This window comes from Rosa chinensis, chromosome 1, assembly GCF_002994745.2.
Source record: "Rosa chinensis cultivar Old Blush chromosome 1, RchiOBHm-V2, whole genome shotgun sequence".
Lineage (NCBI taxonomy): Eukaryota > Viridiplantae > Streptophyta > Magnoliopsida > Rosales > Rosaceae > Rosa > Rosa chinensis.
This window is the reverse complement of record NC_037088.1, coordinates 51,590,846-51,618,070: the sequence shown is the minus strand read 5'-3', so window position 1 is coordinate 51,618,070 and position 27,225 is coordinate 51,590,846. Positions and strand designations below refer to the sequence as shown.

Here is a 27,225-nt window from a genome sequence, read left to right as displayed (position 1 = left end):
CACTTGATGAAGCAGCCTTTTCCTTGCTGCCAGGAATAACCAAGGCCTGCTCCTTGTTCTTCGATGGAGTAGCAGCAGCCATCCTCGACGAAGACCCGACGTTCTGGTTGGCCTTGTCGCGCTGATTTGGTGGCACGTACTTGCCTGAACCGGACGGCTGGCCAAGAGAACCAAGGATAGTATTAGGGTCTCCTAAAGCTGTGTGCATCACCTCCTTCGCATGGTTTAATTCGGCTCTCTGCATAGCCACTTCAGTTGCCAAGTTGGCCCCATCCTTGCGGAGATCGGCTATGTTTGATGCGGTTTGCTTGGAATGATCCGCTATAGCGTTCAGAATTGTCTTATGGCGCTCATCTTGTGCGGCAGCGATAGTTATAGCTTGCGCTTTCAAGGCGCCCTCTGTCTGTGTGACCTGCTGCTTGGTGTTCTCCGCATAGAGAGTCATGCGCTACTCAAACTCGCGGAGGAGCCTTTCTGATTTTGCAGTTTCTCTGGCGAGATCCGCGTCCATCTTCTTGCGATGGTTCTCGACATTCTCCATAAGGATCGCAATAGTCTCATCGATGGTTGCTCCTTCCGGGATAGGCTTCGAAACAAAAGCCTCTTCCTCCTCCACTACAGTGTTGTCAGTGGAGGGATTGACAGGCTCGCTGGCCTGATTGGTGTTGACGCTCTGACCTTCAGTTGCGGCCAAGCGATTCTCACCTTGAGAAGTTGACATACTGGATGATTGAGTCTGCAGAGAGAATCGTTGCGTTACTTGTTCCTCAGATAGACCACGACAGTCCGCACGAGAATGCGGTCTGTAGCTGGAGGTCTTATGCTTTGGGCAGCTAGCATAGCCTTTTTGGTAAGGGTTATTGCTGGGCTTCCTAATGGTTGCGTTCAGAAAGAAACCCTAGTTTGAGGTCCCACCGGGCGTGCCAAAATGTTTGGCTCCAAAACCAGCTGGTGTGCAAACAGTCTCTTTTGGGCGAGTGGTTGCGCAGGCGTGCCAGCACCGCGGGGTGCAGTCTTTGGGGTAGTCCCGTGACCTGACTTCTTCTTCAAGCGCTGTGGACGAGGAGAGCACTAACCTAGTCACAGGGTTCTTTTCTTACCTTCCGGAAAAGGACTTCTTGCCTTACGCGGGTAAGGGCTTCGGTTGTGGTCTCTTTGCGTTCACTGAATCGATACTCAACCTGAAAGCTGAGCAGAGCAATCACTGGGAAGTTTGAGAGGAACACGGGTTCGCTAAAGCGTGACTTTAGCTTCGCTGGGTGCGAGGGCGTTACCCTTGCTTCGCTGGAAGTAACAGTGGCGGTTGTGCTCGCAGTCGGCTCCTGGGGAGACTGGGACTGGAAGTACGGTCGCCGGGTTGATCTGGTGAGGCTGACAGTCGGCTCGCGAGGAGACTGGGACTGGCGGGCGGTCAACGGGTTTCAACAAGGTTGAGGGTTTGCTCCGGGGAGGCTTTGTAATCGCTGGGATTGATTGATTAGAGAGAGAGAGATCCATCTGTATTGTCTTTAGCCTCTATATATAGGCTATTGCAGATTCATTGTCCAAATAGGAATGAAATACTATATTTTAGGCCAAAAATCCTAGACGTGATCGCTGGATACCAACAGTAGGATACGCACGTATTAATTGCAAATATATCTTCACGCCCTTCTGAGCGCTCAAATCTTCATGCAATTAATGATGATATCTCCTTATGAGACACGGGATGAGCAGCATCACAACCCAAGTCCATGTAATCCCATTTTGGGCCGCAAGTATCGGCCCACTGGCTCAGACCCACTAAAGGATTTCGCCAAACTTACTTTTGGGCTCAAACAGGAACTGCATCTGAGATTACAAATTCGCCACCCAAATCTTAAAAATTCCCTCAACGCCTTCCGAAAGCATTCGTTCTCTTCATTCTCTTGCGCCAAGTTAGCCCCAGAAAATCGCTTTCCAACAACCATCCTGAACATGACATTTAAAGTTAAGTCTCCAAACCACCTCTTCATGTCCACTAGCACCTTATCTGAGACACATTTTTTTTGCTCCCGCATATCAAATATATGTTTGGTTGACACCTTCAGCTCCGATTCACGGACGTGGTTGAGCAACTCCAACTTGTGGTTGGAGAGGATGTGCAGCGACAGCAGCGTGGTTATCTTTCGCATCTGGCGCCAGTAAGGTCAGTAAGGGCTAAGACCGAACACGGCATAGTCGTACCCCATAATCTCTGAGTGTAAAACTTTCGGGCTGTTGGAAAAAGCTGTATCATTAGTGGTGAGACATTCTTTGGCCACATCCCAACTACTTACAACAAGAGCTCGGTGCACACCAAGCTTGATAGTGAAGAACGGTCCGTACTTGTCAGCCATATTCCCTAGGGTTATGTGGGGCAGTTGAGGCCCTCCTAAGAGGGGAAGGTGGCCGAGTATTGGCCAGCACCAGCCGCTTTTGGGGGTTCTCTTTTATGCAAGTATTTTGATATTCATACGAAAGAGAACAGAAAGAGAAAAAAATGCTAAGATGGTAGTTGGATCACATATAGAAGATGGAAGCAGAAACTCCATGGGAATAGAAACCCTCAAATACCAAGATATTAAGATTCGATCAAGATTGTGCTTTGCTTCATATAATTTCTTACACCCCCTCATTGTAAACCTAAATATATAGACAGCTAGTTGGTGTTGAGAATGTGTATAAATATAACTCCTACATTGGAAAAATGGGACTTTGCTTATGAGTTTATAAGGGTTTGGGCCACTCCATCCATTGTCAATTGGTTTTGGATGCGAACCCCAGATTACTTTATCATGATATCAGAGTGGGGTTATCCACGTGTTTGGTTTCAGCGATGGCCACATGTGCACACCATCACCCAATATAACTTGATTTTGGATGTGAATCACAAATTACTTTATCACCTGGTAGGTTTCAGTGATGGCCACATGTGCACACCATCACCCAATATAACTTGGTTTTGGATGTGAATCCCAAATTACTTTATCACCTGGTAGGTACAACTGTACGTTTGTACCAGTCTAAACCAAGACCAGTAGCTACCTTGCGTTCAGATCGAGTACTACATCTGTACCAGTCTAAACCAAGACAGGACTAGCTATTGACCTTGCGTTCAGTCTAAACCAAGACAGGACTAGCTACTGACCTTGCTTTCAGATCGAGTACTATGTTTGTACCAGTCTAAACCAAGACAGGACTAGCTATTGACCTTGCATTCAGATCGAGTACGGACATAAGAAAGTTGACAGTTTGAAAACAGAGAAGATAAAGGTAATAACTGTCAAGCCCCTGATTTTTAACACAAATAAAAATCGATATACAATCCCATAATTATATATGCGTGATCACTCAGCCATCAATACAAAATACCTGTAAACTTTTTCCAGGGCTGGTCCTGAGATTGTACAGACAGGCCTGAGGCAAATAGATAAAATGTGGCCTTACATGAAGTTTAAATATTTTTTTTTTCAAATAGCTATAGAAAATCATTTTTCCATTATAAAAATAATATCAAGAAAAAAGTATATAATAAAAATTATGTTACTGTTTATAGATTATAAAAGAAAAAAATGAACTGAAAATGTAAAACAAAAGAAGGAAACACTCAAGTCTCAAAAGTCATCATGAGGAGTCCAATCCCAATTACCAAGATAGAGCAAAGACCACATCACCACCACACTAACACAACCAGCCTGTTTCAAAGTCGCAAAGTTGATATATATTATACTAAGCATACTGGAACTCAAAGCTTCAGAGGCCCCCCAGAAGCTGGTGGCCTGAGGCAGCTGCCTCAGGTAGCTACCCTCAGGGCCGACTCTGACTTTTTCCCTTTAAACTACACACATATTAATGCCCTGAACCTACTATGTCAATATTGACCTGCCCACAGAGTCATATATTACATATGCTTACAAATTAAATTGTCAACAACAAAATAAAACTTAAATGCTCCTCAGAGCTTACTACAACGGAAATCCAAATAACGGTAAGGTCACAACATTGGCTTCCTACCGTTAAGCTGCAAGTATGCTATCTTAGCTTCAGCCTTGATTATCCTACCCAACCCCAACACCGTTTGAATGGTGCACCGGGTTGTCACACAACAAACCAGGTAAGCTTTTGCAAGTCCGTATGAGTAACTCAAAACAGTCAACACAACTCACACCAGAAATAAGGAAAACAACTCAAGTTTTGATCCCTTAAAACACAAAATAAAGGAGAATAACCCACCCTTAATTTCCTTTCAAATCGAAATAAAAGAAAGCAACTTACACCTTGGTTTCTTTTAAAACGAAACATAGAAAGCAACTTACACCTTGGTTTCTTTTAAAACGAAACATAGAAAGCAACACACTCCTTGGTTTCTATCAAATATAACATAGAAAACAACTCACACCTTGAATTCTATCAATCGTACCATAGAAAGTAACTCACACCTTGATTTCTATCAAATATAACATAGAAAATAACTCACACCTTGAATTCTATCAATTGTACCATAGAAAGCAACTCACACCTTGAATTCTATCAATCGTACCATAGAAAGCAACTCACACCTTGATTTCTATCAAATCGTTAATAAGAAAAACAACTTGCACCTTGTCCCCCTTAAAAACTGTTAATAAGGAAGCAACTCACACCTTATTTCCTAAAAACACGTAATCTTATGAGTTAGATATTACCAATTCCTGTTACCCCATGAATCACAATTGTGGCAGACAGACTAGAGCTCTAACTGAATTCGTAACCACTCGTCCTGCCAAAGACGTGATTACCTGTCTGCCCAAGGTCATAGACTTTCGTTCCTCAGACTTCTCAGTCCCTTGGAGCAAAACATTAAAGGAGTCGCACTGGACCCAAAATGTTACACAAATCTCAACGCTTTTCAAAACAATCGAAATCAACATTTCCATAATCATTGTTTTCTAAATAGCCATAACACAAAGCAATAAATGAGCATAATCATGCATATTGTTTTCATACACAAATCTCAACGCTTTTCAAAACAAATCGAATCAACAATTCTACAATCATTTGTTTTCCAAAAAGCCACAACCCAAAACAATAAAAAGCATCATTCATGCATATTGTTTTCATAAATCAACAAAACCCACAAATACATATATATTTCACGTAAATATATATATATATATATATATATATACACGTAGTCATGTGCTCAGGAATGCCCACTAATACCAACTATAGTTTGCAGTTAAATCAATAACTCTCAAAACGATAAAGGTAATTCTGTTCGTAAATGAACCTTGTGAGATTACTCACCTCAAAACTTCCGCTGCTTCTTCACACCACTAGACTGCTTACAGAACGCCCTCTGTAAAGCACCTAAGGAAGTACAGCCTTAATTCAGTCAACGAATCACAATTAAATAAAGTTCGAATCCCCAAATCAAACTAAAATCTCAAAGTAACGCCAATTGAGGCGAAACCACTTCCGAGACCTCCCAAAGTCTCCAGAAAACTTCCACGATCGATATGTCCAAACCACAAGTCGATTGGAAGCTCGGATCCTTAGAGATCGAATAATCAACTGGTATGAAATCGTAAAAATCATAACAAATCCATACGAACTCCAAAAATTGCATATTATATATCGAAATACTCGTATCGACGAGTAGAAGATATATAATACCAGAAACAGTTCCTAATATGGCCAAAACGCCGCCAGAACGCCTCCACAAATGGTGGTGCACCGCCACCGGCCAAAACTCAATATTTCATAAAACTCCCAACATCAAAGTTGTTCATCTCAGCATGTTTAACCATTTTCATAACTAGCACGAAGTCAAAATCGAAGCGTAAAAGGTCGAAAACTACCTCACAAACTGTGAATCACTGTTCAATCCGAGTTGAACCAACTTCCACGTAAATATATCCAAACAACCACCACAGATCGATCAAGGAGGCTCCTACGAACTCACAACAGGAAGCATGAAGCCACGACTGCGTTTTCCGACAGGGTCCGAATACACCAATTTTTGCCGTCTTCCAGCACCGTACACAGTGGGAATCGCCGCTAGAGGATGCCAGAGGGACGACCGGAGCAAGGAGGAGATCTGATCTGGAAGGTTTCGCCGCCAGAGTTCGCCGGAAATGCCGGGTCAGTCAAAAAACTTTGGTACTGAATGTGCAGTTGAGAGAGAAGAAATACTTTCCGGAAAAGGAAATGAAATTATGAAGATATTTTCGGAAATCCCCTATTTATACCAAAATGGAAACTTCTTCCAATGACCATAACTTCTTTATACGAACTCCGATTTTCCCGTTCCACATGTCCACGAATTCGTATCGACGAGCTCTACAATTTTTGTGAAGGAAATTTTATAAAAAAAAACCCAACGAAGAAAAATTCAACCTTTGCAACCCCCCTAAAACCATATTCTTCGTATAATTATTCACCCGAAACACTTTTGCTCCATCCACGAGCCACGAAACCGTCCAATAACCACAAATTAGATTCCAGAAAATCCTCGGAAAATAAATACGAATTTCCGGGGCATCACAATAACTCTGGTATATTTTCTTGATATTTTTTATTTTAATATATATATACATATATAAATATATTTAAATCAAAATGACATTTACTGCATGCAAAGCGACCTGTAAATTTATCATTTACGAGGTGCATTGCATGTCGTAATTAAATTCAGCTTATTTCAAGGCCATAAATTTCTACACGTCGTAAATTAAAAATATAATTTATAATGCGGTCTTCAAAGGCCTTTTTTGCACAATGTAAAAAGTCATTTTACGATAAACCCTAAGTCTCAAGATGGAGTGTTGGACAGCAAGAAGACCAACCTGATGCCAAGGTTGTTGGATGCTCAAGAGCCTAAAGCAGGTACTACCTCCGACCCCAAGGGGAAGGAGGAGGTACATGCTTAGGGTTTCAACAAGACAAGACATTCTGGACTCGAGTATTTGAAGCAAGGCTACTCTCTATATGCTTTTCTAAGACGTTTCTAGTTGATATTTATACCACAATTGTGTGCCTGGAAAATTAGATTAGATGAATATTTCTTCCTTGGAAGCCGAGATTATCCTTCCTAGATTAGGCTTGTTGTTCAGCGAGCGTCTCTTTAGATTTTAATGAGTTTAGTTGTGACTTAAATAGGTTATCCGGTTTGTTCCGAAATTTCTTATGTAAGTTCTGTTAGACTCTGACATATTTTTCATATTAAAATCAACCCTATTGAAAAAAATAAATAAATAAATAAATTTGCACGCCTTAAACAATCTTTTTTCCTGTAGTGTGTGTTCATGTACAGTAGGCTGCTATTTAATCAATAATTGATGAAGACCTAGCTACTACTAGACAATAAATCACATGTTCTATCTGAAAGAGTTGTCTAATGTACAATTGAAGTGCGTGGTTGATTGAACACTAGAGCTGACATAATAACAAAACTGGTTTCTTGTATTATTGATTAGGTGCATGAGTTGTCTCCTCTTGTGCGGAAGAATTCCAAATTGTTCCTTTGGGTAAGAATTGCCTATGTGCATCCTCATTGCTGATGCAACTGTGGTGGTCATCTTGCTGTGAGATTATAGTGTTATTACGGACTATGGCATTTTCATGCATCCACTGCTTTGGTCAGTACTTCTGTCTCCATTTTGAAGCATTCCAACTCAGTATGGCTCCTGTTTACATGGCATTTCTACGTTTCATGGGGGATGAAACAGAAGCTCGGAACTACACTTACAGCCTCGAGGTTGGAGGAAATGGCCGAAAGTTCATATGGGAAGGAAACCCAAGAAGCATAAGGGATAGCCACAAGAAGGTTAGGGACAGCCATTATGGCCTCATAATACAGCGCAACATGGTGCTTTTCTTCTCTGGTGGGGATAGGAAAGAGCTGAAGCTGCGAGTTACAGGGCGGATATGGAAAGAACAGCAGAACCCAGAAGGCGGTGCCTGCATCATACCACTCTGTAGTTAGTTTGTCGATTATCCCTTTCACTCGTGTGCTAAAACATTATCTTAATGTTATTAGTGAGTGTAGATGCTAAAGTATTCTTTCTCTATTTATTAAGTTTCAATTCTGGAGGCTTCACTTTCCAAATGTAGTATATTAAAGCTTCCAGTTTTCTTTTAGCTGAAATACAATCCTTTGTCCCGATTTACACTGTTATTAAGAGTAGCTTAACAAGTCAATGGTTTTCTATAGTTTATGCCAAGCCAATTTAATCTGCTGTATGAGATTATCTTCATAACAAAGCAGTAGGTGAGACAGGTAGATCTTAGTTTTAAGGCTTTACAAAGCTTGGAGGTAGTACTGAGTAAATAAGGTAACTCATGGTCTTGAAAGTAGAAGCACCCAGGTTAAGACTACAAGTTACTCGGTGTTAATTTACGTGGGTGACACTTCCAAATTGTTGGATACTCTTTAAGGATAGCTTATCTCTGAAAAGGTTACTTAATAGTCTTAAACTACGACTCTGTATAAGTGGTTCAAAAGTTAAAAGAATAACTATAGTCTAATAAGGTATTATTGTCAAATGATACAAATTATAAGATTTTATTGTAGCATATAAATCCTTAAGAGGAAATGGGATAAGATTATTTGAATTACAATATATCCTGCACTTCAGTGTTGACAGAAACATATAGTAGTAGAATTCTTAACATTGAAGAACTTACAAGTCATCTAGTCAACATTTTCATAAAGTTCAAGATGTAGGCGTGGAGTGAGATGGACCTCCAGTGGGGTTGTCTTCATGTTTGTTATTCCTGAACTCTCACCCATATCAACTGGTTCATCAGATGGGGCTGTAATTTCAAACCCATGAAGCAAATGAGCCAGTGCAAGTTGAGTAACTTGAAGTGCTAGAGAGATTCCTGGACATATTCGTCTACCACTTCCAAATGGTATAAATTCAAAATTCTGGCCCCTAACATCAACATTCTTGTGAGTTGTAAGAAACCTTTCTGGTTGGAATAGACATGGGTCGAGCCAGACATTTGGATCGCGATGAATCTTCGAAAGGTTGATAAGAAGACGCGTGCCTGAGGTTACATGATAGTTACCTATTGTGCAGTTTTCTCTGGATTCATGTGGTACTGAGAGAGGTCCAGCAGGGTATAGCCGCAACGTTTCCTTGATAATGGCTTGGAGATAGGCTAGGTTCTTCACATCTGATTCATTCACTTGCCTTTCCCTACCAACATGGTTGTCCAACTCAAGTTGAGCCTTCTTCAGGACTTTAGGATTGTTGAGTAACAAAGAAAGAGCCCAGGTTAATGTCACTGTTGAGGTATCTGTCCCTCCTAGAAGAACCGCCTCCAAAAGGACATATGAAATGTACATGATTTTCAAACATACAAGGAACACAAATGTATTGACCAAAAAAAAAAAGGAACAAAATGTAGGAAATTCTTTTGCTGGAAGTATTTGTTACAAGTGCATATACATTGTTCTTGAGATTAAAGAGCTTCCTGTAATTGCTCTTAGAAACACTGAAAAACTGCTTCTTTTCATTTTTAATTTTTTTTTTTGAAAGCTCCTTTTTAGTTTTTTTTTTTTTATAAGTAATTTTATATTGCAGCTTTTGTAAGACTATTTGGAAGTGCTTCCAAATTTTGGGGAATCGCCTCTAGACTATCAAATTGGAAAAATGGCTTTTTATAGCATTTGGGGTCAAAATTAATGCTTTGAGTTAGACTTATAGAAGCATTTTCTTTTGTTTATTTATTTTTTGTGAATTTTCAGGCACTTGACATGTGAAGCACTTCAAGTTTAAAGCACAAAGTCTTGAAATTTTATTCATATAAAAAAAACTCTATTTTCTCTAATAAAAAAAAACCGCTTACAAATAAGAAAATTACATAATGTACAAAAATAGTTCTAAAGTAAATGATCACAAACAGTTACATAACAGAACCACTACAATCCAAACAGAAAAATTGCTACACTAAAGGAGCTTTTTAGTACTGTACACACACACACTTTTTAGGAGATAATGCATAGGAAGTTGAAATTCATGATATAATTAAGTTCAAGAGAAACGTTATCGGTATATATACCAGGCATGTAGCTTTGTTAATTGTATCAGCAGTAATTGAACCAGCAAACTCTTCTCTACTATCACCATCAAGGACGGTAAGCATCATATCCATGAAGTCATGCTCACAATCATGTTGCAAAGAATTACTACTTCTCTTGTGCTTATGCTCTTCTAACCATTTTTGAAGCGCACCATCGAGTTCTTTAGCTGTCTTCTTCATTGCTTTCTCGTAACCTCGCAAATCCAACCACCTAAGAAATGGAACTGCATCTGAGATTACAAATTCGCCACCCAATCTAAAAAATTCCCTCAACGCCTTTCGAAAGCTTTCATTCTCTTCATTCTCTTGTGCCAAGTTAGACCCAAGAAATTGAAATTGCTTTCCAACAACCATCCTGAGCATGATCTTTGAGGTTAAGTCTCCAAACCACCTCTTCATGTCCACCAGCACCTTATTTGAGACACCTTTGTTTCGCTCCCACATATCAAATATATGTTTATTAGACACCTTCACCTCCGATTCTCGGACGTGCTTGAGCAACTCCAACTTGTGGTTGGAGAGGATGTGCAGCATATTTATCTTTCGCACCTGGCGCCAGTAAGGTCCGTAAGGGCTAAAACCGAACATGGCATAGTCGTACCCCATAATCTCCGGGCCTAAAGCTTTCGGGCGGTTGGCAAAAGCTTTATCATTAGTGGTGAGACATTCTTTAGCCACATCCCAACTGCTTACAACAAGAGCTCGGTGTACACCAAGCTTGATAGTGAAGAGCGGTCCGTACTTGTCAGCCATGTTCCCTAGGGTTATGTGGGGCGGTTGAGGCCCTCCTAAGAGGGGCAGGTGGCCGAGTATTGGCCATGCACCAGCCGCTTTCGGCGGTTCTCTTTTCTGCAAGTATTTTGATATCCATACGAAAGAGAACAGAGACAGAAAAAATGCTAAGATGGTAGTTGGATCACATATAGAAGATGGAAGCAGAAACTCCATGGGAATAGAAACCCTCAAATACCAAGATATTAAGATTCGATCAAGATTGTGCTTTGCTGCATTAAATTTCTTACACCCTCATTGTAAACCTAAATATATAGACAGCTAGCGAGTGGGTACCACTGTACCAGTCTAAATAGGGCAAGCTAATCAGACATCAGAATTTCTTAAGTAGGCGCTTCCCCGCCACCACGTGGATATAGGGCAAGCCAATCAGACATCAGAATTTTTTTTCTTTGTTCCAAAACTACCCTTATTTTTTAAAAATGCAATACCCAAAAGACCCTCCTGCTGTGGGTTGATTGGTCACCCCTATATCCACGTGGTGCGGGTGCCCCACCAAGTCTCTCTCCTAAATCAATACGGGACTAGCTACTAACGTGCACGTACTCTTGATTCCTCATGTTGCTATAGAGTGCGGACTACGACATTTTCATGGTCTAAAAGTTTCATTTTCGCTTTACCAAAAGGAAGCTAGCTACATGTGTAATCGGAAATTGTGGAGCTCATTGGATCCTTTGGAAAATTGACAACCCTAATATGGGCGGAGTAGAAATTTGAGGTAGCTAGACTGCCATGCATATATATCTAGTGCTGGCTCTGAAAAAACCACATCGCGCGCTCTTAATTTTACTATGTCCACACAATTTTTCCATCGAAATTAACTTGAACACTAGTTTGATTCTAGTTGTGCATCATATATCTTAATAACTATAGAGTATAGATTGGTGGTGCATATATGCTGCCTCGTTTGAATATAAGGATGAAAAATGAAGGTTGAGCTATAGGCTAGGTCCGGAGAGGTTTGGGGAAGTTCTGTAGTGGTCTAGTAATTTTTTTTCGTTCTTTTGATCAAATAGCGGTCAATTACTTTGATCTTTGATGCTTTCGGCTGAATTTCAACTGGTAACTAATAATATTGTTGTATCTACTGACCAAATTTAACGATTTTTAAACATCAAGTAGAATATTATAGCACTTTCCAGGTTTTAATTACTGTCTTATTTTGACCTCCAGTACATGGCAAACGAACTAGCATGATGTTCTATCTCCTACCATAAAGTAGGTACACTCTTGCTTGTGGCATGCATGCGACTGATTAAGATATAAGATAATTAATTAAGATCTTGTTTCTACCTTAAATTTCTACTCTACATCAAAGGGTTGTCAATTTTCGAAATTACTCCTCTATAATGCAAAGCTAAAGAGAACAATGCTTGAAGTACATCAAAGTTATCAGACACGTACTTGAGATAAGACGTACCACAGATTGTAGGAACTGGTCATATCAAGATAGGCGAACTCACAATGAGGCCACACGGTGACTGCACAATTTCACATGGCAATACAAGAATTGCAGCCTAGATTGTCTTCCTTATAGAACCATAGATGGTAGGAACGGGTCATATCAAGATGGGCAAACTCATAATGAGGCTAGACGGTGACTTCACAATTTCACATGGCAATACAAGAATTGCAGCTTAGATTGTCTTCCTTATAGAACTGCTGTAATTTCACTCCTAAAGACGGACAGACCCATGAAGCACTTCTCTGAGAGGGTCCTCACTGGTCTTAGAAGAAATTTGACAAGGCAAAAACTTTGAAAACAGAGAAGATAAAGCCATTAAGGTAATAACTCTTGTATATTTGCTTCATGTGTTCATGTACAGTAGGATGCTATTTATACAACAATTGATGAAGACTTGGCTGCTACTAGACAAAAGATCACATGTGCTATCTGATGGAGTTGTCTAATGTACAACTGAAGCGTGTGGTTTCGGAGCGTCTTCTATGGACCACGCGGTCTACCTGCACCTTGATTAGTTTCGGCGCGTGAGCAACACAGCCACTCCTTTAACCCAGGCTGGTTAGGCAGAGGGTTGGGCGACGTTAGTGATGAAGATTGCCTTCCCCCAAAAAAAAAAAAAAAAAATCCAAGATTGATCGACAATCTTGTCGACCTGGACACCCGCAAGGATGACCGGACCGGAACTCTGGCTTCTGGCGACTTTACGGCGGCGCACTAGTACCGTTGAACTCTCCTCCTCATCAATCATGGCACTCCCGGACTAGGTTATCGATCAGAAATGAAGAGAGATTCTATCTATCAGTTGTGGGGTGTGGTCGGAGCAGTGAAGCGGCAGTGCATTGGCAGCAAGGTGAGGGTGATGTTGCTCATCTACGGGATGACCACAAGGTGGACATGCATTCTGGATGTACTTTTAACCATCATTACGTTAGGTCTAATCCCCGCGAAGTAGAAAATGTCACATGGATGTTAAGTGACTATCAAGCTCTAAAATACAAGGACAGAATATGATTTTCTGGAAAACGGGGATTGCAGTGCACTGATCAATCCTTACTGGGCAGATATCAGAAATAACGAACCAAACACTAGATTTTGGTTACGCAGTGAAAACCTCAAGTATGAGATTAAAAACACTGCGGGGCTCTTACTCTTGAGAACCCAAAATAAAGATCATCATATTGAAAAAGATATGTTCTTTTACAAACTTTGAATAGCACTAACTCGGCTATAAGATTCACACAAAATCTAATACAAAGTTTGTCTTCTTTCTAGAACTCCTTCACTTGAACGATCTTCAAATCTTGTTCTTCTTTCTTCACAGTCTCCCTACTGATCTCGAGAGAGTATTATGCATATGAAACTATGATCACAAACACTTATACATGGACCAAGTGTTTTGACTCTTTGTGAAGACACAAACTCAAACAAACATGCAAGACTCTATCAAAATTCTTGCCTCTATAGATGTGTGTACAGACCGTGTATATTTTCTGCTCATATAATAGACCTGCGGCAACTACTCAAAGATGATGCAAAGATTCTACCCTAATTCCCAATTAATTTGGAAAGAAACTTCCCATATATGAACTCCAACAAATCTTAAGGGAAATCAATTAGGAAGACAAGTCCTAAAAACCCTAGGGCATCAACACCACGATTTTAACACTCAGAAAAATCTTTTAAAGACATAAATACATAAAACCTAAAACCTACTTTCCAAAATCGGACTCCACATAAAACTGACAGCTGACTCGGGGATTGCAACACACGTTGCAATCCCATGCATATGCAGATGCAATTACATGTGACTCTCCGAGATCAGTAAAGGGCTTTGTCATAGTTTTGTATGGGAATGCCAATACGATATGTACAAGAATTGTACCTACAATTTTCGTGTGGTTCGTTTTCGAAGAGGGGGGGGGTTCAGAAATGGGGGTCTGTCGATAAAGGGTTGCTCGACGTCGCCGTTTATAGGAAGAGTTGGGTCACAGCGGAGGGATGGAAACTCTTCGTTGCTTTCGTTTGGGATAAACCCACCAACGGCTATGTCCAAAGGAGCCGAACAGAGTAGTGAGGACTCGTCTCAGGTCTTATCCGCAATGCTTCCATTTGTGGTTGCTGCCACTGCTATTGCTGCTTTGGCTCAGCCTGCCACGTTTACTTGGTAAGGGACTTTGGCCTTGTTTCGTTGATTGGGTTACTAGCTTTTCAGTACTTGCATGTTGAATTGTTGTGGATTTGAGAACTGGGATTCTGTTTTTGAAGTTTATTGCGAGTCCAAGTTGGATTATTTTACTACCTTTTTTTGTATCTGTGTAGGTGGTTCTGAAGACCATGAACTGAAGTTGGATTAGTTTCATTAAATAATGCAATTTTCAGATGCCCTTTCTATTTTTTTTTTTATTGTCATGTATTTTTCTGTAGTCCTAGATCATTTCATTGAACTCTTAGTCACTGAAGTTTATAGTACCTTCTTGGTTTTTGAGAAGTAGAACTTTGAAGCTGGGACTGCTTGCTTGTGTTTGATAAAAGGCGCATGAGGGATTAGTTTTTTTGGTTCAAGTTGATGTTGCCAAAAAGACTATATTTTTGTAAAGCTTGAGATTAGAGATGTCCTAATTAAGAATTGATGCAGGATATCCAAGGATTTATACGCCCCTGCTCTTGGTGGGATCATGCTCTCCATTGGAATCAAACTTTCCGTCGATGATTTTGCTCTTGCTGTCAAAAGGTATGTCTTGATTCACCACTGTGTATATATTGTCATTATTCCAATTTGTTTGTGAGTTCTTGAGTGTGCTCCCAATATTCTTTACTTCTCATCTCTTGCAGACCTTTACCACTCTCTATTGGGTTTATCGCGCAGTATGTGCTGAAACCGGCTCTAGGGGTGTTAATTGCAATGGCATTTGGCGTGCCTAGAATATTCTACGCTGGGTTTGTCCTCACCACTTGTGTTGCAGGGGCACAGCTGTCTAGTTATGCTAGTTTCTTGAGCAAAGGAGATGTGGCCTTGAGTATTCCTCCTCACTAGCTCCACCACAATTGCCTCGGTGATCGTTACCCCTCTACTGACAGGCCTTTTAATTGGTTCTGTTTTTCCGGTCGATGCTGTTGCCATGGCAAAGTCAATGTTGCAGGTAATTGGGAGTTGGGATACATTTGCTATACCGGTCATACATTTAGTTGACATTCATTGATCTGGTTTTAATTTTATCGACATTATGATTTGGTGGTTAGGTTGTTCTTGTTCCAGTCACTATTGGCCTTGCGCTGAATACTTATTGTAAGTACTTGGACTACTCCCTTCAACACATGACTTTCCAAAGATCTCAAGGACAACAGACATGCAAAGAACTAGGAGAGATACTCTCCTAATTGCTCGCAGAAACAAAGGAAATAAAGGAAGATCGCATGAAGAGAATTTCAAGGAAACTATCTCACTGATCTTGAGATAAAGGTCTATTTAATACATATCATATTTACATGATTCTAAATTGATATGCATTGATTTTAATTGATCTAAAAATCTCTTTATATATGGATAACCGATTACATGCCAAAAAAGAGTTTTAAAACCCTTCCATGTTTATCTTATTCTGTAATTAAGATACGATTTGATTGAGGGGGAGTCCTGCTCCTATAAAAGGGTTTTCCAACTAATTCATCGCAGAGAGTTTTGGTTGCATAAAATTGGTTTTTGCTTGAACTTCTAGTTTGGCTGTTCATATCTGTCTTTGAAAACTCTCAGTTTTTGTTTCATGTGTTTCATTTCTTTATCAATCACTTGCATAATTCATTCTCAAGATCAGTGAGAAGATTGAGTACGAGGATGATTGAATACATATTCGCTTGAAGTAGTTGATGTTGAAAAATTAGAAGTTAGAACAGTTGTAAAACAAGTTAGCATCTGTTGCTAAGTGAAAGTGTTTGTTATGAACAACACTACTTGTATTCTGTAAACTCTATTGATTCATATTGGATTGCCTTTTCGTGTTGGCTACGTTAAAAGCCACGCAGTGAAGTTTCCTCAGTGGAGAGGTTTACACTGCGTTAGCAAATCTCAGTGTTATGAATCATATTTTCTTTGGATAAACTTAGATACGCAAAGTTTTCTCTAGTATTGGTTCCATCTAGTATTTACATTTGGCATCAGAGCGAGTTCTAGAATTTTCTAGTGATCCCGGGAAAGATGAAACATTCACGTGATAGAGCTGCTGGCAGATCTATAAATAGTCCTCCATGGTTCGAGGGTGGATGTGAAAAATACACTCAGTGGAAAATATACATGAAATCATATCTCTATGCTCAAGATGAACATGTGTGGAATATTGTAGAAAATGGTTGGACTATACCTATGGCAAAAGCAAAAGGAGAAAGCTCTTCCACTGTCACTCCCAAACCAAGGAAGGATTGGACTGAGGAAGAAGTTTGTGATTTGCAAGCAGATTTCAAGGCTAAGAATAGCATTTTCACAACCCTATCTGAACGAGAAAAATTGAGAATCAGTCACTGTGACACTGCCAAGCAAGCATGGGATCTTCTACAGACTACATATGAAGGAAACAAAAAGGTACGTGCACAGAAACTGCAAGCACTCATATTTGAATTCGAAACCATGACTATGGGAGATGATGAAACCGTGGATGATTTTCATGGTAGAATTCTTAAAATTTCCGGTCAATGTCGTAGTCTGGGAGCACCTTTTGATGAAGATAAGATAGTTAAAAAGATCCCCAGGGCCCTGCCAGAAAAGTTTCATTCAAAAGTCACCAGCATAGAGGACTCTTTTGACATTGACGAGTATCCACTCGATGAGCTCATTGGAAATCTTAAAACCTATGAGATGAGGCTAAAACCTGAGAAGAAAAACAAGGGTGTAGCCTTCAAGGCTGTGAAAGGAATAGAGGAGGAAGAGGAAACACCAGATCTTGCCCTACTGACAAAGGAATTCAAAAGATTTCTCAAAAACAAGAACTCTTCTAGAAATTCAAATGCTCCGAGAAAGAATACCTATACCGGCAATGGTAGCAATAATGACTACACCAACAAGAATGGAAAAGGAAACTTCAAAGCAAATCACTCAGGAAAACCTAAATGCTATGAATGTGGTGGCTACGGTCACATCTCTACTGATTGTGGAAATAGGAAGCATGAAAATAGCAACAACAAGTCTCTTCTTTCAACTTGGAGTGATGATGAGTCTCAAGAAATTGACAACGTGGCTCTTGTATCATCACTTCTACCTGATTCCGATAGTGACGAGTATTTCTCTGATGATGAAACAAATGTCCGCTGCAGACAACTCTACAAAGCTTCAAAGGCAACCCTACAAAGAAACTTGAGTTTGGAAAAGGAAGTAGATTTTCTTAAAACCGAAAAAGAAAAAATGGAGAAATTATTGAAGTCTTCACAATCTACATGGTTACTGGAGAAAGGCAAACATGTAAGTGAATCAGCAGATCTACAAAGTAACCAAGGGTTAGTGACATGGAAGACTGAAAGGGATGAGTATCTCAACAAGATCAAATTGCTGGAACTGGAAGTTAAAGGACAACAAGCATTGAACTTGGAACTGTTGGCTAAAAATGAGGCATTGCAAGAAGAGTTAAAATCGACTCAAGAAAGGTTCACCAAGTTCGATGTAAGTTCTATTGCCATGTCTAAATTGCTCGGATCAGGAAAAGCTCCTCATGACACTTGTGGGTTAGGATACACTGGAGAAAATTCCAAATGTACCAAGTTCGTAAGAGCATCAAGACCTTCTTTAGAAAAGAAAGAAGTCTCCACTGATGATTCTGTCAAAAATGTGAAGGAAGGTCAACCGAATCAAAACTTTCAGGTAAAACGTAATCAAGAGTCTTCCACTGATCAGAACAGATACACAAACTCAAGAACTTTTATTCCTACTTGTCATCACTGTGGTAAGATAGGCCATATCAGACCTAGGTGTCATGAAAGATTTTCAAACTCACAGCTTTCTCAAGAAAAATGCACTGTTGAATCTCTAAGTTTTGAACTTAAAGAACAAAAAGAACTCATTAACAGATTAACTGAAATTGTTTCGAAGAAAAACTTTCAAACTGAAAAGGGAAAAGTAGTTTGGACCAAGAAAAATGAAAGCAAAAGCCTTCAGTCCTACATTGATAAAGCAAATAATACATGTCTGTTCGCTTGTGCAAGCGAAACTCAACAAAACTCTCACATTGAGGCTACTTGTTTGGTAGCCTTGACTGCATTAGCTGACAAGAGACGAGATTTCTGGTATGTCGATAGTGGCTGCTCTAGACACATGACCGGAGACAAGACCTGGTTTACTTCATTTGAAGATGAAAACACAACTGGATCAGTCACGTTCGGAGATGGTAGGAAAGCAAATATTCTGGCTCGAGGTACAGTGAACACCCCAGGTATACCTAATCTCAAGAATGTATTATTTGTTGAAGGCTTAACTGCAAATCTGATTAGCGTAAGCCAATTGGCTGATGACTATGAAGATGTGTGGTTTAACAAACAGAGATGTTTGGTCTTAAATTAGAAAGGAGAAGGTATTATGGGAGGTAAGAGATCTTTTGATAATTGTTATCATATTCAAGCTAATGAATCTTCCAGCTTGCAGCCTTGTTTGTCTGTAAAAACCACAGAGGAAACCTTTGAGCTTTGGCACAAAAAGATGGGACATGTAAACTATCAGGACTTGCTGAAATTATCTTCCAAATAATGTGTCCGAGGCTAGGCCTACCAAATTTAAAGGGCAAAACTGATAAGATATGTGGAGATTGCAAAATTGGAAAGCAAACCAAGGCTCCTCACAGAGTGGTGAATTCTGCAACAACCTCAAACTTATTGGAACTGTTACACATGGATCTCATGGGACCAGCTCAATCTGAAAGTATTGGAGGTAAGAGCTACATGCTAGTAGTTGTAGATGATTTCTCAAGATACACCTGGGTAAATTTCTTAAAAGACAAGACTGAAACGTTTGAGTCTTTTAAAAATTTAAGTCAAAAATTGATCATTGAAAAGCAGTCATCAAATACCAGCATAGTAAGAGTAAGATCAGATAATGGTACTGAATTCAAAAATGCCTCTTTCTCTAACTATTTTCATGAGCTTGGTGTGTCACATGAGTTCTCAGCTCCAATCACTCCACAGCAAAATGGCATTGTGGAAAGGAAAAATAGGGTATTGCTGGACATGGCTCGAGTAATGTTACATGCTGCAGGTTTGAGCACAAATTTTTGGGCTGAGGCTATAAGTACTGCTTGTTATACTATAAACAGAGTATTCTTCAGACCAGGTACTGATCAAACAGCTTATGAGCTGTGGAAAGGTAAAAAGCCAAATGTTGGACACTTTCATATTTTTGGCAGTCCTTGCTACATCTTACGAGATAGAGAGCACCTTGGTAAATTTGATGCTAGAAGTGATGATGGTGTGTTTCTGGGATACTCTCTAAACAGTAGAGCTTATAGGGTTTACAATAAACGAACCAGAGTTGTTATGGAATCCATTAATGTCTCTATTGATGATCAATGTGTAAAACAGGAAGAATCATTTGCAGATCCATCACCTCCCTCTATCACACCACCAATAGATGCAGAAGCTTCAACTGATGAAGAGGAAGAGGAAATCCCTGACAACATTTTTGAACCAGCTCCCATCCAAAGGAAAGGGTTCAAGCAAGTTCAAAAGGACCACTCCTCTCAAGATATCATCGGAAATCTGACAGATGGACCGACAACTAGAAGAAGAGCCACTGCTCAGGTAAGCACTTCTGAGGTAAGTGAAGGGAATGTGTTACTATGTTTTATCACTGAAAATCTGCTAAGCATGAACATTATATCTCATTTTGGTTTTGTGTCCATAGTTGAACCAAAAAATATTAAGGCATCTTTATTGGATGATAACTGGATTAGTGCCATGCAGGATGAGCTGAATCAGTTCACTAGGAATGACGTGTGGTACCTGGTACCTCGAGCTAGTAAATGCAATGTTATAGGAACCAAGTGGATTTTCAGAAACAAAAGTGATGAAAAGGGGAATGTGATTAGGAACAAAGCTAGACTAGTTGCTCAGGGATACTCTCAGGTCGAAGGTCTTGACTTTGACGAGACATTTGCCCCTGTAGATAGATTAGAATCAGTTAGATTACTTCTGTCTGTTTCATGTCATCTCAGGTTCAAATTGTTTCAAATGGATGTCAAAACTGCTTTTCTGAATTGGAATCTTCAGGAAGAAGTTTATGTGGAACAGCCACCAGGTTTCCAAGATCCACATCACTTGGATCATGTCTACCGGCTTAAGAAAGCCTTGTATGGACTAAAGCAGGCTCCCCGAGCCTGGTATGAGAGGCTCTCCACTCATCTTGTGGGAAAAGGGTATACTAGAGGATCTATTGATAAAACATTGTTTGTAAAACGAACCAAAAATGACATTATCATTGCCCAAGTATATGTTGATGACATTGTGTTTGGCTCCACTTCCAGATACCTTGTCAAAGAATTCCAATCTGTCATGGAAAGTGCATTTGAAATGAGCATGTGTGGTGAACTAACCTTTTTTCTTGGACTGTAAGTAAAGCAGATGGACACAAGTTTGTTTCTCTCTCAAACAAAATACGCTGAAAATTTGATCAAGAAATTTGGTCTTGAATCTAAGAAGACAGTGAGCAATCCCATAAGTACCACCACTAAGCTGAGCGAAGACCAAGATGGGAAATCAGTTGATCACACATTGTATCGCAGTATGATAGGCAGCTTGCTCTATCTCACCGCCAGCAGACCTGATATATCTTATAGTGTGGGAATGTGCGCTCGCTTTCAAGCTAACCCTAAAGAATCACACATGGAAGCTGTCAAAAGAATCATCAGATACATCTCAGGTACAATTGGATGTGGCATTTTCTATACCTTTGACACTAACGTAGAAATTGCAGGATATTCTGACGCTGACTGGGGAGGAAACTTGAAGGATAGAAAAAGTACTTCAGGGGGATGTTTCTTCATCGGCAACAATCTGGTTGCCTGGCATAGCAAGAAACAAAATTGCATTTCTCTTTCTACTGCAGAAGCTGAGTATGTTGCAGCTGGGAGTTGTTGCACGCAAATGCTCTGGATGAAGCAAATGCTTTATGACTATGGCATCCCTCAAGGTAAGCTATCTATCTTTTGTGACAACACTAGTGCCATCAACATCACTAAGAATCCTGTTCAACATTCTCGAACAAAGCACATTGACCTTCGATATCATTTTATTAGGGATTTAGTTGAACAAAACATACTTGAATTAAGCTTTGTGCCCACTGAAAATCAACTTGCTGATTTGTTCACTAAGCCCCTTGACACTGCTAGGTTTGAGATGTTGAGAAATGCACTTGGGATATGTTCTAAGCACTAAGGCACAAGAATGACTGTCCACTGTTGTTTGAGAAATTTGTGATCTTAGTATCCTTTGACCACAGTCTCTAGTGAATTGTACATACTTTCCGCTATGTATCCCTTGTTGACATGCCTTATTCTGGACAAAAAATTGTGTACTCATGTGTAGTATCTTATTCAGAAAATTCTCATATGCACTTTCACTTATACCATATGTGGTGGCCTGCTCATTGTTTACTATCCAGAGAGATTTGGTGAAATACGTGAAATACTTGACTTGCTCAAATGATCCCTTCCCTCTTCTCAAAGTAATCAGGTCCTAGTTGTGGTGAACTTTCTAGGATTTGTAAGAAACGAGAATGGATAACTATATCTCATCTCTCTGAGTAATCAGGCCTCAGTTGTGGTGAACTTTCTAAGGTCTGCAAGAAACGAGTCGGTGAGTGATATTTGCACGTAAAATAAAATAATGCAGACAACTACTCGAGACTCTCTCCATGGAGCATCCTTGTTATGTTTAGTACCCTAAGAATATCTGTTCTGGGAGTTGCTGAGAAGAGTCTTGTTACATGAGTACTAATTGTCACAAAATAAAAGAGGTCTATGACTTAAATAAAATACGTGCCTAGGAACAATGTTTCCTACCCCTTCTCAGGAGTTATCATGAGCTTAGTTCACTTATTTCAATCTCCTATTTCACTCTTTCTCTCTGTCACTAAACGTGTTTCTAAGCACCACATACTGATTATACTCACTTCTATCACAGGTTTACTCTCTAAGGTCTAAATATGAGTACCAATTTACTTTGTTGATAGAATACATCATGCTCCATACGTTAAACTATGTTCACTTCACTACATGATTTGTGCTCTCTGTGATCAAACTATGCTATTTTTTCTCTCATCGATATGACCTATGCATTCATTGTCTTGATTCTTAGCAAAGGAAACGATCATCTGCTATAATTGCCGATTCTACGATTGTTTTTGTCTCTTCGTTTCCTTCCTTGATGGCCATCTGACTATACTTAATTTCCATAATGATTATGCCTAAGTTGAGGGGGAGAAGTTCTCTGCATGCGTACTTCTAGGAAAAATAAATTGTCATAACTTTTCTCCTCAATTGAGACGCTATCCCAATCGGTGTGTTCTTTGGTTTTCCCTAAACCTAACTGTTCCATATATATCCTCTCTTGTCTCCCTCGGATTTTACTCTTGGTTGTCTCTGTGTGCAGGTTCGTTCATTAACTGGTCTCTCTCACCATGGTTCGCACGCAGCAAGCAACTCGACTTGGTGGACATCGCCGCCTGCCTCCTCCAGAGGAAGGCCGTCAGGCCGCTGCAAGAGCCGGGATTCTCCATCCCGGCATGCAGCGTCAGCACAGTCGGAGCCCTCCACTTCGCTCCTCTTCTTCTGCTACCTCTGCTGCTCCTCCTCCTGTCTCTCTGGATAGTCTCCGTGACCAGATCATGGTGGCTGACTGGAGAATTGCCTGCCTCACTACGGACATGGACGACATGCATTCCCTCCTAGTTCGTACTCGTCATGCTCTGACCACTCTCACACAGGAGATTCGGAACATGCAGCCCTCCCGGGTTTGACGCTCTCGGTTCCTCCACTGCTGTTCCAGTCGCTGTGGCCCCTGAGGAAAACTCAACTTCAATGGACAGCGAGGAGTTTCAGGATCATGTCGTCAAGCTGATGGAGGAAGTCGAAGGGCATTCCCATTCAAAGGGGGAGAAGTAAAAGATTTTTCTTTGTTATTTCTGTTTCTGCATGTTTTTATTTTTTGATGGACAAAATTTTTTTAAGGTGTAAGTGCATAAGCACAGATACTTTTTGGATGCTTTCTATTATTATTAAGTAACTTTATTTTGGCGACTTGGATGGGAAAAGGATGGAAACTGATTCCTTTATCCTAGTAGCTATTTGTCACAATATGTATATGTCTGTTGAAATCTAACATGCAGGAATACCAAGTTGAAAAACTGTCATGTGTTGAATGGGATTGCCCAAAGTGGGAGATTGTAAGTACTTGGACTACTCCCTTCAACACATGACTTTCCAAAGATCTCAAGGACAACAGACATGCAAAGAACTAGGAGAGATACTCTCCTAATTGCTCGCAGAAACAAAGGAAATAAAGGAAGATCGCATGAAGAGAATTTCAAGGAAACTATCTCACTGATCTTGAGATAAAGGTCTATTTAATACATATCATATTTACATGATTCTAAATTGATATGCATTGATTTTAATTGATCTAAAAATCTCTTTATATATGGATAACCGATTACATGCCAAAAAAGAGTTTTAAAACTCTTCCATGTTTATCTTATTCTGTAATTAAGATACGATTTGATTGAGGGGGAGTCCTGCTCCTATAAAAGGGTTTTCAAACTAATTCATCGCAGAGAGTTTTGGTTGCATAAAATTGGTTTTTGCTTGAACTTCTAGTTTGGCTGTTCATATCTGTCTTTGAAAACTCTCAGTTTTTGTTTCATGTGTTTCATTGCTTTATCAATCACTTGCATAATTCATTCTCAAGATCAGTGAGAAGATTGAGTACGAGGATGATTGAATACATATTCGCTTGAAGTAGTTGATGTTGAAAAATTAGAAGTTAGAACAGTTGTAAAACAAGTTGGCATCTGTTGCTAAGTGAAAGTGTTTGTTATGAACAACACTACTTGTATTCTGTAAACTCTATTGATTCATATTGGATTGCCTTTTCGTGTTGGCTACGTTAAAAGCCACGCAGTGAAGTTTCCTCAGTGGAGAGGTTTACACTGCGTTAGCAAATCTCAGTGTTATGAATCATATTTTCTTTGGATAAACTTAGATACGCAAAGTTTTCTCTAGTATTGGTTCCATCTAGTATTTACACTTATGCCAAACCAGTTGTCACCATCCTTCGACCAGTTATGCCATTTGTTGCTATGATCTGTACTTCATTGTGCATTGGCAGTCCTCTTGCAATTAATCAAAGGCAAATTCTGTGTATGGATGGTCTCCGATTTCCAAAATTCCAAGTGTAAGGTAAATCTTTCTTTACCCTGGAATGTTAAATTTATGTTCTGAAATCATGCCTTTCATTTAGTTCTAGCTGGGGCTTTGGCCTGAGCAACCCTCCAATCCTTGTCATTCCCCTAGTTTCTGGACTTTGATTCCTCCATGATCATATTTTAATGTTTGATTACTCAAGTAATGTTTCTCTTTTGTCCCTCCAATAGTGAATAGCATGCATGTTTGATGCAGCAAACATCTATCTTTCACTTCCATGCCCGACCACCTTGCAATTACACAGTTATCTAGTAACTCAGCTTTGTTTATTATTGTGGTTCTGTTATTATAAAGAGCTTCTAGATTCATTATAACAGAGTTATTTAGTTTCCTTGCCGCGGCTTAAATTCTTAGCATGGTATTATTCTTTCCCTATATACCAGCTTTGAATCACTTAGTATTAACCTCAGATATCATTCAAGTCTTGCAAGCCAGCGTGTCAAGGAATATAACAAATTTTGTGGAGTCCAATCAAGCCAGTTTAAATTGTGTAAGAAGTTAGGTGACTTGATAACCCCAAATCCGCTTAATAGACAATTTTATTACTGTAACAGGCAGGAAGAAGAAGTTAGCAGAACACTTTCATTATGCACTGGAATGCAAAGCTCCACCCTGGCTGGTCTCCTTGCAAGCCAGTTCCTTGGGAGCAGTAGTCAAGCCGTTCCTCCAGCATGTTCGGTTGTTGCCATGACCATCACGGGCCTTTTTCTTGCCTCTTTCTGGGGCACGGGTGCTCGAATTCGAGACCTTTCTTCCCTACTAATGCCTCAAACAAGTTCTACCATGAAGGCTTCGTAGTGAAGCAACAACCAGAGAAAGCTAATTTAGTGCAGACTGATGGCCAGGGTAACTAGCGCAGAGCATTTTGAGGCAAGTACAATAGAAAGGGATCCGGGGTGTTTGTGTGGAACACACCTCAACTGGGTTGGAAAGAATAGTGCATACAGAGGATAAGGAGCCAAATAGACAACGGGAAACATAGTTTAGGCGTAGACTACTTGTAAAGTTGTAAAGCTTTCTACACTACAGCTACATCTTGATGTTGCTACTTTGTATAGGCCCTCATTAAGGTATATATAAAGGTTTGCAACTCTCATCCACTTCCACTAATTTCACAATTAGCTTGCAGTGCTTTTGAGTTTGACACTTCGCAGAATCACATGATTACACAGTTGTTAACTGTAAGTATGCATGTACTTCCGCATATGTGTGTCTTTAAAATTCTTTCTTCTGATGAAATAGTGATAAGGAAGTATGTGATGAATGCAACCCTTTTCAATGCTTATTTGGTTACTAAGATATTGAAGATGAGCTAGTTAATTCTATGGTTAGGATTTGATCCATTATTAGGTTGCTTCGATTAAGAAATCCTAATTTTGCATCATTAACCATTTAAGTAACCTTTAGCGGATTTGTTCAACTTTTCGCAACTAAGCCTGGGAATATAGGAGTCATGGGATCCCCCTTGATAGTATATAAGACCAGAAAATCATTGGTTGATTTACAGGATGGAGAAGTGATCGTTTTATTTTTCATCCTTGTTAGGTTTTCCACTGCTTTGGTCAGTACTTCTGTCTCCATTTTGAATCATTCCAGCTCGGAATGGCTCCTGTTTACATGGCATTTCTACGTTTCGTGGGGGATGAAACAGAAGCTCGGAACTACACCTACAGCCTCGAGGTTGGAGGAAATGGCCGAAAGATCATATAGGAAGGAAATCCAAGAAACATAAGGGATAGCCACAAGAAGGTTAGGACAGCCATGATGGCCTCATAATACAGCGCAACATGGCGCTTTTCTTCTCTGGTGGGGATAGGTAAGAGCTGAAGCTGCGAGTTACAGGATGAATATGGAAAGAACAGCACCCAGAAGGCGGTGCCTGCATCATACCTCTCTGTAGTTAGTTCTCGATTATCCCTTTCACTCGTGTGCTAAAACATTATCTTAATGTTATTAGTGAATGTAGATGCTAAAGGATTCTTTCTCTATTTATGAAGTTTCAATTCTGGAGGCTTCACTTTCCAAATGTAGTATATTAAAGCTTCCAGTTTCCTTGTAGCTGAAATACAATATTTTGTCCTGATTTACGCTGTTATTAAGAGTAGCTTAACAACTCAATGGTTTTCTATAGTTTATGACAAGCCAAATTAATCTGTTCTATGAGATTAATTTAAGGCTTAGTTTCAAAACATAGCAGTAGATGAGACGGTAGATCTTAGTTTTAAGGCTTTAGAAAGCTTGGAGGTAGTAATAAGGTAACTTATGGTCTTGAAAGCAGAAGCACTCAGTTTAAGACTACATGAAGTCTTAAACTACTAATCTCTATAGGTGTGGCTTGGAGGTAGTAATAAGGTAACTTGTGGTCTTGAAAGTAGAAGCATTCAGTTTAAGACTACATGTAGTCTTAAACTACTAATCTCTATAGGTGTGGCTTGGAGGTAGTAATAAGGTAAC

The 27,225-nt window shown here is 39.9% G+C and overlaps 3 protein-coding genes and 2 long non-coding RNA genes across 8 annotated transcripts; 3 read left to right on the top strand and 2 right to left on the bottom strand.

Moving 5' to 3' along the window:
* Nucleotides 1-448: 448 nt before the first annotated feature.
* On the bottom strand, nt 449-2,153 carry LOC112169313. The gene is made up of 2 exons (XM_024306328.1): nt 1,806-2,153; nt 449-736 (listed from the first exon to the last, which is right to left on the bottom strand). Exons 1-2 carry the CDS (start codon nt 2,151-2,153, stop codon nt 449-451), a joined length of 636 nt encoding a protein of 211 aa, XP_024162096.1.
* A 5,354-nt stretch (nt 2,154-7,507) lies between these two features.
* Nucleotides 7,508-11,117, bottom strand: LOC112182005 (cytochrome P450 CYP82D47). 2 transcript variants are annotated; one of them, XM_040517298.1, is made up of 3 exons: nt 10,051-11,117; nt 8,668-9,307; nt 7,508-7,941 (listed from the first exon to the last, which is right to left on the bottom strand). In XM_040517298.1, the coding sequence occupies exons 1-2, from the start codon at nt 11,017-11,019 to the stop codon at nt 8,675-8,677; spliced, it is 1,602 nt and encodes a 533-aa protein (XP_040373232.1). In that variant the 5' UTR covers nt 11,020-11,117; the 3' UTR covers nt 7,508-7,941; nt 8,668-8,674. The 2 variants fall into 2 exon arrangements, with proteins under 2 accessions (XP_040373232.1, XP_024176199.1); XM_024320431.2 differs by lacking the exon at nt 7,508-7,941 and having other exon boundaries at nt 8,516-9,307.
* On the top strand, nt 7,958-27,026 carry LOC121052401. Its single transcript, XR_005808949.1, has 3 exons — nt 7,958-8,315; nt 22,943-22,946; nt 27,005-27,026. It is a non-coding gene; the product is annotated as an uncharacterized LOC121052401 (long non-coding RNA).
* LOC112182008 (probable sodium/metabolite cotransporter BASS3, chloroplastic) lies at nt 14,170-16,447 on the top strand. Of its 3 annotated transcripts, none has more exons than XM_024320437.2 (4): nt 14,170-14,492; nt 14,964-15,059; nt 15,292-15,468; nt 15,569-16,447. In XM_024320437.2, the coding sequence occupies exons 1-3, from the start codon at nt 14,194-14,196 to the stop codon at nt 15,305-15,307; spliced, it is 411 nt and encodes a 136-aa protein (XP_024176205.2). In that variant the 5' UTR covers nt 14,170-14,193; the 3' UTR covers nt 15,308-15,468; nt 15,569-16,447. The 3 variants fall into 3 exon arrangements, with proteins under 3 accessions (XP_024176205.2, XP_040373235.1, XP_024176204.2); XM_040517301.1 differs by having other exon boundaries at nt 14,171-14,492; nt 15,195-15,468; nt 15,569-16,445; XM_024320436.2 differs by having other exon boundaries at nt 14,179-14,492; nt 15,161-15,468; nt 15,569-16,442.
* Nucleotides 24,600-26,889, top strand: LOC112182010. The gene is made up of 3 exons (XR_002929246.1): nt 24,600-24,747; nt 25,326-25,952; nt 26,317-26,889. It is a non-coding gene; the product is annotated as an uncharacterized LOC112182010 (long non-coding RNA).
* Nucleotides 27,027-27,225: the final 199 nt, after the last annotated feature.

Bases quoted from the DNA above. Each gene is read 5' to 3' on its own strand.
- LOC112182005 (XM_040517298.1), bottom strand. From the start codon at position 11,019: ATGGAGTTTCTGCTTCCATCTTCTATATGTGATCCAACTACCATCTTA. The intron at 9,308-10,050 runs GTATATATACCG...GTCCTTTTGGAG, and splicing joins TTAACAAAGCTACATGCCTG to GCGGTTCTTCTAGGAGGGAC.
- LOC112169313 (XM_024306328.1), bottom strand. From the start codon at position 2,153: ATGCGAAAGATAACCACGCTGCTGTCGCTGCACATCCTCTCCAACCAC. The intron at 737-1,805 runs GTAAGTTTGGCG...TTCTCTCTGCAG, and splicing joins GTTCCTGTTTGAGCCCAAAA to ACTCAATCATCCAGTATGTC.
- LOC112182008 (XM_024320436.2), top strand. From the start codon at position 14,194: ATGTACAAGAATTGTACCTACAATTTTCGTGTGGTTCGTTTTCGAAGA. The intron at 14,493-14,963 runs GTAAGGGACTTT...GAATTGATGCAG, and splicing joins CAGCCTGCCACGTTTACTTG to GATATCCAAGGATTTATACG. The intron at 15,060-15,160 runs GTATGTCTTGAT...CATCTCTTGCAG, and splicing joins TTTGCTCTTGCTGTCAAAAG to ACCTTTACCACTCTCTATTG.